This window comes from Antechinus flavipes, chromosome 6 (assembly GCF_016432865.1).
Source record: "Antechinus flavipes isolate AdamAnt ecotype Samford, QLD, Australia chromosome 6, AdamAnt_v2, whole genome shotgun sequence".
NCBI lineage: Eukaryota > Metazoa > Chordata > Mammalia > Dasyuromorphia > Dasyuridae > Antechinus > Antechinus flavipes.
Window position 1 is genome coordinate 52,347,969 of NC_067403.1, and position 14,297 is coordinate 52,362,265.

At 34.5% G+C, this 14,297-nt stretch overlaps 1 protein-coding gene across 1 annotated transcript in view; it reads right to left on the bottom strand.

Annotated features, from left to right (window-relative positions):
* Positions 1–14,297, bottom strand: part of LOC127541384 (transmembrane protease serine 11D-like) — a 72,416-nt gene that overhangs the window by 2,171 nt on the left and 55,948 nt on the right. Inside the window, exons 7-10 of the mRNA XM_051966667.1 lie at positions 13,655–13,693; positions 11,254–11,431; positions 6,614–6,873; positions 4,757–4,899 (exon numbers count right to left, since the gene is read on the bottom strand). Coding sequence (XP_051822627.1) covers positions 4,757–4,899; positions 6,614–6,873; positions 11,254–11,431; positions 13,655–13,693 — 620 coding nt within the window. The remainder of the gene's footprint in view (positions 1–4,756; positions 4,900–6,613; positions 6,874–11,253; positions 11,432–13,654; positions 13,694–14,297) is intronic.

Genomic DNA, 14,297 nt, shown 5'->3' on the forward strand with positions numbered 1-14,297 from the left:
AGAAGTGATCTGACCAGGACAGAGTTAAATAAAACTTAGAATAATTTCTCTTCTTAGTTTGGAGGGAAGGGTCCTTTCTTTCTGACCAACAAGGACACTAATATGACATAAAAAAGACTAGAACTACAACTGATTAGAGAAATAGGAAATCTATGGTCAGGAGAAGATACTAAGGAGATTGCTTGCTTGATCAAGTGCACTGGCAAAGAGACCAAGGCCATGAGTCTGACCTGCATCTGGATCTGCATGACAATGGGAAAGGCTTAATTTTTTTTTTTTTTTGGTCATGGATAAATCTCTTTGGCACTCTGGATCCCTTCTTAGAAAAATATTTTTAAATGCATAAAATAAAATGAAGAGTATCTAAAGTAAAGTATTTTTATATATTTAATTTAAATATTTATATACTTCTAATATTTGTAAATATAATCATTAATTTAATTATTAATCATTATTATATTAAAGATTAATAATCAATTTAATAAACTATAAGTTTTCTAATTTAGCTAATACATGAATTACATTTAACTTTTAATTTAATAAATCTTTAATAAATATTAATGTGTATATATTTTTTATATTTTTATAAAGTTCTCCTTATCTGAGTTTACAGAATCCCTGAAATGTGTCTGTGGACCCGAGTTTAATAACTTCTGTTCTGATAGTAATAGCCAGGTTGAAGGGCCTTACAATTGTGATCTTTGCTTGACCCAAAGGCAAATATTCCATGCAAGAAGATAAATAGAAGGATACTTGAGGGGAGCGTGGGGAGAAAGGAGACACATATTCTGAATGGAGTTATACACACAATATTCAGATAATACCAGTTTTCTATGTGGGTCAGTGGCAATAGATCAGTGACATTGAAAAGATTACAAAAGACTCAGCTGTGACCAGTTTTAGGCCTCTAAAGCCTCCTGAGCAAGGTGGAGCTACAGCTGGCCCCACAGGGATCAATACAATTGTTTAATCTATATGGACACCCACACAGTGCTTCTGTACATGTGCTGAGAAGATTTGGCTCCAACCAGGTGGTAATGTTCCCTGTGCCAGCTCACCTATCACTCACCTATCTACCCAGATGGAAAGAATATATTTCTACACAGACTCCTGAGCATAGTTCTATATATTCTCTGAAACCAGAGGCATCCAGTCTCTTCCCTCTCATCTCTCCACCTATTTTTCTTCCTAGTAATTCTAGACTTTTACCAGTAATTTAAGTGAAACTACAATTTACAAAACCTACCATATTTTTTTTGGGGGGGGGGAAGAACAATGCAATGAACCTTATTGGTTCAAAAACTTAACAATCCATGAGCCTAATAATGACCAAAAATGCTATTTAACTCCAAGCTTTTTTTTTTTTTTTTTTTTTTTTGGTCATTCTTTTTAGAATTAAAGATAGAATGTCCAATAAAAATCCATTTTACTGCTTTGCCAGGGTATGGTTATGACTCATTGTCCTTGAAGTCTACAGCAGTGAAATGCAATCTCTGGCACATCCTTCACAACCCTAGTACTCTGTGATTTCATTGATTCAGGTATACTTTCCAATGGTGCAAAATGCATATCTACTCACTCATATTGCTCTTAGGTCCTTCTATAAATACTCCATAAAAAGTCCATTCAATGTGCCTGGGCCCTTCCTTACAGAGATACCAGAGCAGGTTACCATTTGCTCTTACTACAACATGCTTAAACCTTTTTCAGTCATACATATCTGGTGACAGTCTTTCTATCACTTCCCTGGCACAATTCTGGGTTAATAACATGTTTTAGCCTGCTCATGACCATCAAGGATCTCTATACTGTCCTTTGAGTCATCTTCAGTTTTAATTCCTTGGTGATACTGGGAAATGAATGTAAACTATTTGCATTTTTGTTTTTCTTCCCGGGTTATTTTTACCTTCTGAAACCAATTCTCCCTGTGCAACAAGAGAACTGTTCGGTTCTGCACACATATATTGTATCTAGGATGTACTGTAACCTATTCAACATGTAAAGGACTGCTTGCCATCTGGGGGAGGGGTTGGAGGGGAAAAATCGGAACAGAAGTGAGTACAAGGGATAATGTTGTAAAAAATTACCCTGGCGTGGGTTCTGTCAATAAAAAGTTATTTAAAAAAAAATTCCTTGGTGATAGTAGTATTCCACTATTTTGAGCCATATACCAGAAGAACCACACACACACATATATAAATTATATATTATTAGTATTATATCTATATAATTACACTATAGATATATACTATATATATAATCTATAATCTATATCTTATATATATTATATTATATAAATATGCTAATAATTACTACTATCTATTGCTACTAATTATGTAATATATATTAATTATATAATATGTTCTTTTGGTATATGGTATATGTATACACATACTACACATATACATATATATATATATGCATGTATATATGTATACATACATGTGTTCATATATAGGTTTAGACTTGTCATGTCTCCAGTGTAGAGAATTCTTAATGTGAAAACTCCTCTACCAGTGTAGATCTGCAACTATCCTAAAACATGCTGCCTTACATGAACCACAGAGAAGTTGGCCAGGTTTACACGGTCAGCATGTGCCGAAGGTGGGAGATGAAGCCAGGTCTTCTTCGTGTAAGAACTGGTTCTCTCCTCATGATTTAATGTTGTCTCCAGCCTGGAAGAATGCTATATAAAAATGCTATTTTTTATGGAAAAGATTGAGATGATCACAAGCACTTTGTTTTGTTTAAGTAAAACAAGTTTTCCTTTTCTCCTCCTGTTCTTTCTGGAGGCAGATTGGTGGTGTCCTTATCATTCTTTTCATTGTCATCTTCATTTTCTTCTTCATCTTTGATATTGTCAACTTTATTGTCTTGTCATTTCCTTCTCTGTGTCCATCTCCTTCCCTTCCTTTTCTTCCTCCTCTTGTTCTTGTTTTTCTTGCTCTTATTCTTGTTATTCTTGTTGTTCTTGTTCTTATTGCTCTTCTTGTTTTTGTTGTTCTTGTTCTTTCTTCTTGTTCTTCTTCCTCCTCCTCCTCTTTCTTCTCATCATCATTATCGTTTTCAAAAAAGTCTTTAGATACTTGAAGCTTTGAGTTTTATAGTTTCTCCCGCTTTTCTTAGATAGCAGATACTGTATTTGCCAGATATTGTAAATTATTGGTCCTTCCTTCTGCCATTTTCCCCAATATTGTAACTGTTTTTCTCTGTGTACCAGGCTTGTCAGATCTATGAGTCAACTTTCTCCCTCATCTTCCATTTTCTGTTTAAAATCTTCTTAATTAGATTTACTATACTCCAATAAAATGTATCAATCAGTCTTTATTAGATGCACACCATCCTTCATCCAGAGCCCATCATTCTTCTAATTTAAGCAATGTTCCAAAGTCCCATTTTCAGGCATGATCTTTGTAGCCAGTAGTTTATTTCTAAAACTTCCTTCCTATGCTGAATCTTATATCTTCATCTATGAGTGATGATCCAATCACCACTTGAACCCTCAAAGTCTTCCCTTCCCCATGAGTTCATAAGGATTAAATATGCTTTCTGTGAATCCCAAGAAGAGGTTAGTGTTCATTAGTTTTAATATTTCTCTGGAAAATCTTGGGAACATTCTACTTGCATTCCCAGAGATGACAATCATTCAATTGTCTATGTCAGCTTTAATCTGTCAGGTAATCAGCATTTATCAACTGTCTACTCCATACTAGGTTCTGTGCTGAGTGCTGGGGACACAAAGAACGGATAAAAACCAACCATTTCCTGCTCTCAAAGAGTCCACACTTCAATGGAGTCTGTAGTTTGCCTCAGCAGAGTCATCAAGGAGTGTTATTCTTCTCTGAATCTGATGTCCTTTACACAGCATCATTCCTAGCTGCAGCACAAGAAAGTGCTTTCTCCAGAAATGTTCTGGGTTCTGTTGTGTTTATGTCCCATATGTTTAATTCCCTCCAAAATTTTATATCTTTTTTCTTCCTTAGAATTTATGGAGTAGATGGGTGATATTGTCAGTCTTGAACTTTAAAAATGTGTAGGATGGATGGCAGAGGGAAGAGACTTGAACCTGGGAGACTAATTAGGAGGCTACTGGAATATTCCAAATGAAAGGGAATGTGGATCGGACCTAGAGCGGTGAGTGTTTGAGCGGAGAAAGGGGGCAGAGATGTCATAGTAGTAGAATCCACAAGGCTTGACAACTGATTGGGCATATGGGGCACAAGTGAGAGAAGCCCATAAGGATGTCCTTGACAGAAATAAGAAAGTTGAAAAGAGAGATGTGTTTTTGGGAAAAGATGATAAGATCTGTTTGGGTATCCGAGATAACTATGGGATGTCTAGTTTGAAACATCCACTACACAGTCAGACATGTACATCTGGAATTTGGGAAAGAGTTTACACAACTTATCACTCTGATTTTTGTGGAAATCTATGATATTTAAATAATTGTTCTTAGCAAGAAAGATTTTCATGTTTAAATTGAACTATTATTAATTACTCCGAAATTCATCCATTTTCAAAAGATCAGGAAAATGATAAAATGTCAGCCAAAACCTATTTTACAATTATTCTGATATTATCTCGATTTCTTATTATTCCTGTGACCTAACCTGGACATTAGAACAAACCTGTAAAAGCAATTTTCTTTCTCTCATATATTCTGAGAGAACAGGAAAAACTTCAGGGCAATTTATATGTCCCATTAATACTGTGCTATGTATTGCTATGTAAATAATTTTGCTACTCAGGAGCCTACCTGACAAGCATCAACACCACCTCCAGGTTTTCCAGCACATATCATACCGGGTTTCACCAGTCCATTATATTGTTCGAATGAATTACAGTCGTTATTGCTCATGATTTGAACTCCACCTTGCTCAAGAATATTTACACTTGAACCTATGGATTATAAGGGAGAGGATGAGAACTTTGAATTTACAAAATGGATTCCCTACAGTCGCAAATATGATTTACTGAATAATGCACATTTTCCAAGTTTCTGGCAAAAATCCTCTTCCCTATACTATCACAGGCAAAGCACTGATAAGATGTTCATATGAAAAAGATGTCTCCACCATCTCTCAATGGCAACATTATGGGATGGAAGATTTATTAATGCTACCCTTACTCCTCCCCTCTCTATTACTACTACTACTACTATTACTACTACTAATCATTACTATTACTGCTATTACTACTACTACTACCTATTACTATTACTACTACTATTACTACTACTAACAACTATTACTGCTCTACTATTACTGCCTTCTAGTACTACTACTATTACCTATTACTATTACTCTACAAGTACTACTATTGCTATTACTACTACTACTACTACTACTACTAACTATTGCTACTACTGCTACTATTACTACTACTATTCCTATCTATTACAATTATTGCTACTACTACTAACTATTGCTACTACTATTACTACTACTATTACTATTACTACTATTACCATTATTATTATTATTATTACTACTACTATTATTATTACTGCTATTACTACTACTAACTACTACTACTATCACTACTATTATTATTACTACTACTACCTATTACTTTTATTACTATTACTACTACTACTACTACCACCACCTATCTACCTACCTACCTACCTACCTACCTACCTACTAGTACCATTCCTTCTCCTTTCTCCTCCTATTCCTACCACCACCATTCAATGGAACTTGAATATATGATGTTATTTCTTAAAGCAATGTAAGACATACACAATATTTGCAAAATATTTATTAGGGAAGACATTTCAAATATGTCAGTATTCTTGTATTCAATTCATTTATAAAAAATACATGCACAATGACTTTTGATGCTTCTGGAAAGCCTAAGGATATATATGGGTATGACTGAAGATTTTTTTCCCCCTCAAAGATCTCTCTGAGAGGTTCCTCTTCCTTTGTTTACTTTAGTCTTTCTCTTTTGGCCATGTCTCCAAATTTTTGATAGTTTCCATGGCTGTTAATGCGTTCTCCTCCTAGAACCCAGGGCTAAAGAAACAAGAGCTGGTTCCAGGACATAATGGGAGGAGCGCTGTTTTTTCAGTCAGGAGACACTTGAGATTGAATTCTATCATCTCTGAAATTTATTAGCTGTGTGACTATGGCTAAGTCACTTACTTCTTCATGGCCATTCTTCTAGTCCTCTTTAAAAATGTGTTTATTATTACTTTAAATCCCTTCTTTGTAGGATTGTTATGAGGATCAAATGAGATGATACTATGTGAATCTTACTAATTATTCTAGACTGTTATTTTTATGACAGACATAGGTTTCTAAGTTTGAAAATTTGGCATTCAAACTATTATAGCAACATAGGACTCAGGGATAGAAGGGACCTTAGAGGTCACTTAATCCAAAGCATTCATTATACAGATGAGGAAAGGAGTGCCCAATGATGTAAAGTGATTTGTTCAAAGGTAAGCCAGAATCTGAAAATTTAAAGAAGTATTTCTATTTTTTATTTTTGCATCTAAATCCACTATTCTCTCTAATACATCAAATTGCTTCTATAATAGCTTCTTCTATATCTGCATGGGCCCTAAATATTAAATGAAATTAAGGCAGTTTTTTCCTGAGATACTCACCACCAAGTCTATGGGATCCCCATCCTGTCACATAAACACTGCTCCCCACAGGGATGTTCTGATTGGCCTCTGGGAGACAGATTCGATGGATGCTCTTGGTAAAGGTGATTCTATTACTCATCTCCACTAGTGCAATGTCATTTTCATGAGTTGCTGATATATAATTAGGATGTATTATAATCCTCTTCACATTTGCTCTTTTTTCTGGTGAACTTAGGGAATATCCAAAGCTAATACTCCATCGGCGTGGGTCACGGACACTAAGGGGAAAAAAAAAGATGGTAATATATGCAATAAAAATATTTTGGATCAAAAATCTAAAATATAGTTTGTAGAATACCTCCCATCCAAATTTCTGAGCATATGAATTTTTTTCACAATTTTTCCCAATACTTTTAGACTGCAAGCTATATATTTCATAATCATGTAACAGAACTAGATAGCTTATAAGGAATTCCTTCACATATTTTGATGGAAGTGGATTTCTTTGACAAAGAGACCTGAGTTTCAATTGATAAATGACGGACAGAAGCAGCTACACCCAAAGAAAGAACACTGGGAAACGAATGTGAACTATCTGCATTTTTGTTTTTCTTCCCGGGTTATTTATACCTTCTGAATCAATTCTCCCTGTGCAACAAGAGAACTGTTCGGTTCTGCAAACATATATTATATGTAGGATATACTGCAACATATCCAACATATATAGGACTGCTTGCCATCTAGGGGAGGGAGTGGAGGGAGGGAGGGGAAAAATCGGAACAGAAACGAGTGCAAGGGATAATGTTGTAAAAAAATTACCCTGGCATGGATTCTGTCAATATAATTATTATTAAATAAAAATTAAAAAAAAAAAAAAAAGGAATTCCTTCCCAGAAAGAACTGCTTGCCAAGGAGAGCTCAGTTCAATGATTTTAGAAGAAATGTTTGGAGCTATAGTCTCCCACTAAAATCATAGTGAAATCCAATATCAGGTAGCTAAGTAATTCACATTTATGTAGCCAGTTGAAGATTTGAGAGGACTTTACATACCTTATTTTATCTTCACAGCAATCTTTTGCAGAAGGTAATATTATCATCACCATTTTACAGATGAGGAGATTTAGATTTAAATTATCACTTGTCCAGGGTCACCCAGTGAAGAAGTGTCTGAGTCCTTCCTGACTCCAGATCCATTGTTCTGACTTCTAAACCAAGGGTTAATTTTCTGTCATGGACTCTTTCAGAAGGGTCTCTTGTCAGAATAATGGGTTTAATTGTTTTAAATCATAAACTAAAATACATAGAATTTTGAAGGAAATCATTTGCATTGAAATGAAGATGTATTTTCTCCCTAATTTAACTTCACATATTCTTTGAAATCTATATCTATAGATCTCAGTTAAAGAACCACTGAACAATGGCATACTGCCTCTTAAGTACTTCTTGGTAAGGGATAGTAGCTGGATCTGTGATTTTCTTGGTATAGGAAACGGCCAGGTGAAGGGACTCCCCTGACTAAAGCAGTTGGCACTTTTCCTGCAGTGTACAGGCTTAGAAAGTTGTCTAGGATAGTGATGTCAAACTCTAAAATAAATATAGGGGCCACTACTGGCCCTAACTGGCACATATTCACTTAGAAAATCATGATTAATGTTTTATTACATTTTACTTATTTCACTAAATGTTTTTCAATTGCATTTTAGTTTTCTTTAACAGAGTTGTGGATTTCAGGGTAACATGGCCCAGGACAGAAGAAAGAGGTTCATTGATCTGCCCAGAGTTAAAACGCCAGGTTGTATCAGAACAAAGACTTGAACAGTTTTCCTAACTTCAAGACTGGCTTTTTCTGCCACTATATATTGGGTAAACCCAAGAAAAATATGGCCTAGTTAAATTAGTGAAAAGCTCTCAGAGGTTATTCCACTGTCTCCTTGTCCCCTGAATCTGCACTGGTGTAGTTGAAGAAAAATTTAACATAGAAACTATAAAGCTACTTAGAAGAAAATGACTCATAATGCATAAGTAAGTCTAAAGATTGGCAGAGGTTTCCTTTACAGACTTTTCTGGACTGAAATTTTATAACTTCAACCTGATTTGTTAAAATTTACATAATGAACAATTGAGCAACATATGGGATTCCTGCTGTGTTATTTTTCTCATCCCAGAAATCATTTTGGATGGGTCACTTTTTAGAATTTCAGGGTGTTCCCCCCCCCTTTTTTTAAACAATTTCTCAAATGATTATTTTTTTTTGTAGTTCTTTTGTAGTTCTTTGTCCTTATTAGGGAAATATTGGTGGTGATATTTTTTTCCCATCTCTCCATGAAGTCCCTGATTTCATGGACAACTTATTAAGTGGAAGAGGAAAGAGGAAAGTGGAAAAAAGATTTTTCAAGACAAATGTGGGGAATACAGGTAGCATAGATTGAAAAGAAGAATAAAAATGCTAATATTAAATACTTTGCAAAAGCAGGATCAGCCTGTGAAAGTTTAGAATCTAAGATATGAGAGTACTGCTGGAGACCTAGACCCAGGGAAGGGATGAGCACATAATGTCATTCTTCTCAACTTCCTTTATTCCCTATAATTGGGCACTGGCCTGGAATGCTATAGGATTGTGGGTTCCTAAAGAACCTCCAGACTCCTTATCTTCTTTCCAGGAACCTGCTCCTTTCCATGTATCTTATGACAAGGCTGGTCATACTCTGAATTGACCCATTTTGATGAATTCTCAAATCACAGGAGACATTCAGCCTATGTTGTAAGTTCAGTATCTAGTACCTTGTCTTTTAATGTAGCTCATGGGAATCTCTTCAAGAGATTTAGAGATCTCAAGGCAACATGCAAAATGGGTATTTTAATAGACAAAAATGGTAGGAACTTAACAGAAGCAGAAAAGATTAAAAAGAGGAGGTAAAAATACACAAAAGTATTATACAAGAAAGATCTTAGTATCTTAACATTACATTATGATATGGTTACAAATCTAGAGTGAGATATTCTGGAGAATGAATTCAAGTGGGTCTCAGGAAGCATTGCTAAAAATAGGACTAGTGGAGATGATGGGATTCTTTTCAGCTGAACTGAAGTCCATATGATCAAAGTTATAATTTTTCCAGTAGCAATATATGATGCTAAAAGTTGGACTAAAAGAAAAGTTGAGCACTGCAGAATTGACTCTTTCAAATTATGCTAGGGAAGACTTTTGAGAGTCCTTTGGACTGCAAGGAAATAAAATCAATAAATATTTGGGGAAATTAATTCAGACTAATCCCTAGAATGTCACCTACTGAAGCTGAAGCTTAAAAAATAAGAATATGGAACTCAATGGAAAAGACCCTGATGTTGGGGGAAAAAATTAAGGGCAAAAGGAAAAGAGAATGGCAGAGGATGAGATGGATGGATAGTGACATGGAAAAAACAAACATAACATAGATAGACTTTGAGAGATAGTGAAGGATAGAATGGCCTCCTATGCAATGGTCCATGGGGTTATGAAGAATCAGACATATCTGAATGATTGAACAACAACAAAGTATATAAAAGTATGTTTTACTAGCTCCAGGGGTAGAGAGATGAACAGAAGAAAGGATTCAGAGAATGTTCCAAAGCTTCAAAAAAAGAATCCTATGTGATTTGATACTCAACGACACAGTATAATTATTTAATGTAGTTGCTTCTATGGAGATTACAATTTTTAGACTTAAGCATCTTAATCTTATAGGAGCATCTTAAATTGAAGTTTTCTTACCATTAATGGAAAATGTGCAAGTGCTAAAAGCCTGCATTTACAGGACATTTTCAGCTCTGAATTATAAATTCACAAGAATAAATGAGACTAATGGGGGTCATTTCTGCTTTTCCTTCTTTCTAATAGATAACTAACCTGGCAAGATCTTGCCCACTTATTCCTCTTAGAACTCTGGACCTAACACTAGAAGGCACTGACACAAATCAGAAACTTACCTCTAGATATAACTGGGCAGTACAAATTCAATGCCAAATCAACAATTTAGGGAATACTGTCCCATAGTATAATCTAGACATATAGTAGAATTCAGAATATTCTTCAGGTCTACTTACATTTTTGTAATTTCATAAAATTTGTACCGTTCCTAGACCCACCCCCTATATGTGTCTGTCTCTCTGTGTCTCTATCGCTTTCTTCTCTGTCTCTGTTTCTCTCTCATTATTACCTCCGTGGAAAACTTGCCCTTTAAAATCTAGGTCTCCTATCTAGGTCTACATCACTCAAGTTTAGGATGAGTCCTAAAATTAAATGGCAATAAAAGAGAGCTTTGTATCTTTAGATATATATTAGGTTAATTTTGTTTCTGTGGGACGCAACATAGTCTTTTCCTTGTATTCATAGTATTATCTTAATACAACCCCTTTTTTCACAAGAAGTAACCTTGAACCAACTGAATCTACAATCTCCCAGAAACAATATCATTAGTCTGGTGGAGATCAGTAATTCTGGTAGCAAGCAGAATCCTAGTTTTCTATGCTATAAATTGCCATTAAAACTAGCATTAGGAATAAGAGGCTGTTTTCATTCAGTTTTTTGAATTCTGGTATGTTCAGTCTCATGTGGGGTCCCTAAGCCACAGTTTGTTGTCACAGCTGCTTTACTTCTACCTTATTGGTTATAAACTCACCTTCGAAAGCAGTGAGCAGCAGTCAGGAGCCAGGTGTTGCTAATGAGGATAGCTCCACAGTGATGAATATTGTTGAGCTGAAGGCTTGCTTGCCACGGCCAGTCTCCCGCTTTGGCTTGTGTTCCTTCTATGATTCTTTCATAGGACAGTGACATGAGGTCAGGGCGAGACCCACATTCTGATAGAAAAAAGAACCATTAGCTTCAGGGAATGTCTTCAGAAAATTAATAATCATTTATTATTGATTATCAATGAATCAATATTATTGATATATTACTTTATAAAGTACTTTATAGGACTCTATCTTGCTCTATCTGTTCTTCCATGTAACTCTAAAAGTAAAAGTATATGGTCAGTGGGCAGTCAAATTAAGTCTCTTGGGGGAACCTTTGAATTATAGGGGTCAAGAAGTAAGATTGGGAATTAATATGAATTTAATTTAGATTTCACTCTAACTATCCACAATGGGATAGCTAACTGGTACAGTAGATAGAATGCCAGACCTGAAACTAAGAAGACTCATTTTCCTGCGTTCAAATCTGACTTAAAAACTTAATAGCTGTGTTACCCTAGGCAAGTCACTTAACTTTGTTTGCCTCAGTTACTCATCTTAAAAATGACCTAGAGAAAAAAAAAAACAAACAAACTATTCTAGTATTTTTGCCAAGAAAACCCTACATGGGGTCATAAGGAGTCAAACATGGCTGAAATGACTGAACAACAAAAAATCTAATAAGAAAAATCAACTAGATGAAGAATGCTTATTGTGAAGATTCTGTTGTGCTTTTCTACCAGTATATACATTATTGAGATGAAAAACTATAGTAGGAGAATGAATTGACATTGGTAAATGAGGAGAGAAGCTATGTTATTTTTAGGGAATAGTATAGTGTTTCCATTGGCTCCAAATCCCTCCTAAAATTAGGGAAAAAAAACTAAAACTAAAACTAAAACCAAAGCTCTAGTGTTCTTTTAGTGATATTACATGTTTGCAAAGCATGGAATTCCAGGTTTCAAAGACCTGAAGTTGGAGTTCATCCATAAGACAATGGAGAAATGTATGGTAGGTGTGAGTAGCTTGGAGCCCATTATGAATGAAGAATTGTGTAATAACAGTAGTGTTGGAGCTATTCTTTAAAAAGTGGAAGAAAAGAAGGAAGCAAGCATATATTAAGTGCCAACTATGTGCCAGGCACTATGCAAAGCCCTGTACAAATGTTATCTCATTTGATCCTTACAACTGCAGGAGGTAGGTGCTATTATTATTATTATTATTTTACAATTAAAGAAACTAAAGGAGACAGGGGTTATATGACTTGCCCAGGATCACATAACTATCAGTGTTGGGTGTATGAATTACAAGGTACTAGAAATAACAGCATATAAGGCTGAATTTGAATTGATGACTTCCTGATTCAGCCCAGTGCCCTATCCATAGCATCACCTAGTTGTCTCTGGAGTTAGAGCAGTCTTGCAACAAGAAGGTAAGAGAAATGATATATTTATATATAATATAATACATATATTATGTATAATATAATACATATATTATGTATATATAAAACATGATATATATTATGTGTATATATGTATAAAATATTATATATATATGTATATATATATATATATATATATATATATATAAAACTTGCCCAGAGTCACATAACTATAATTTATCCTCGAGTCTTCCTGACTCTCAGACTAATGCTCCATCTACTGCTCCAGCTAGATGTCTCAATTATTATTGAAATATTAAATATTTCAATTTTATTAAAATTAATAATTATCAATTAACATTAAAATATTAATGTATTAAAATCCTCATTATATTGTAAAAGTGACTCTGGAGTCTTGAAGATTATGCCATCAGACTGTAATCTTCCATCTGGACTTACTAGCCAAAAGCTAGAAACACTTCTTTTTAGTATGAGTTTGGTGGTATCCTTTGTGTCTGTTGACCAGGTACTAGCACAGCTAAGTAGGTTTATCACTAAAGATTTGGTCTTCATATAATGATGTTGGGGTTATAAAATTTCTTGAAGACCAATTACTAAAATGGGGAGATTGGTTAGGAGCTGCATGGAGAGAAAATGTATATATAGTGATTAAAGCCTTAGGTCTAATGACCTAAAGTGTTGAAGTATCACATATGTTGTGATTAACAAACTGCAAACAAACAAACAAACAAACAAAAAAAACTACTCATGTTAGTAAGAAAAAAGAAAAAAGTGTCAGTAGATATCAGTTATGTCCACCCATACAAAGAGTCATATTTAGATTAAAATGCAGGTAGGAAGACCTTTGCTAAGTCCATTAGACAAACCCTTTCTATTATTAATTATACAACTTCCATTCATTATATTTCATTGTCTGTTAAAAAAAATAGTTTTTTTAAACTTACCGTTGATGAAAATTTCTTGTGCAACCTCAGGAGGAATAGCTGATGTGAAAAGAAAAAGAAATTAAACAAAGAAACAAGGCTTTGGTACCTCTTTCATAGAGTTCCACGTACTTTTATTTTTTTTAAATCCGAATCTTCAGGTTCACCCTAATGATTAATTTTGAGGTATAGTGAATGGATTGACTCACAAGTTTGGAAATAATATGTAGAACATAATTGATAAAATAAATAATTTTGGCAGGCATTTTTCTTCCTATAGCTAACTCCCAGTAGGTGGATTGATTTTCAATTTTTTTTAAATTTCAGATTTATTTGGGGTTTATGAGAAAAAAGTTTCTTATTAGGCCAGTTTAAGAACTCCTGGAGGCATATCAACTACCCCTCTCAATTTTAGAAGTATTCTGAGTTTCTTCGCAGTAAAGATGATACCCTTGACTTTAACTTGGAAAGCCCAGAAAGTAATTGATGTACATGCTGAATTTCACATCAAAATAGAATGCATTTATAAATCTAAGAATTTTTCTGTCTTTATTTACAAGGCAGTGACTGGAAAGCATAGGTATCATGAACAATAATTATATTATTGTCCTATAAATCATTTTGAAATCCCAAATCCTACTATGACTCTTTTAATTTCCTATAA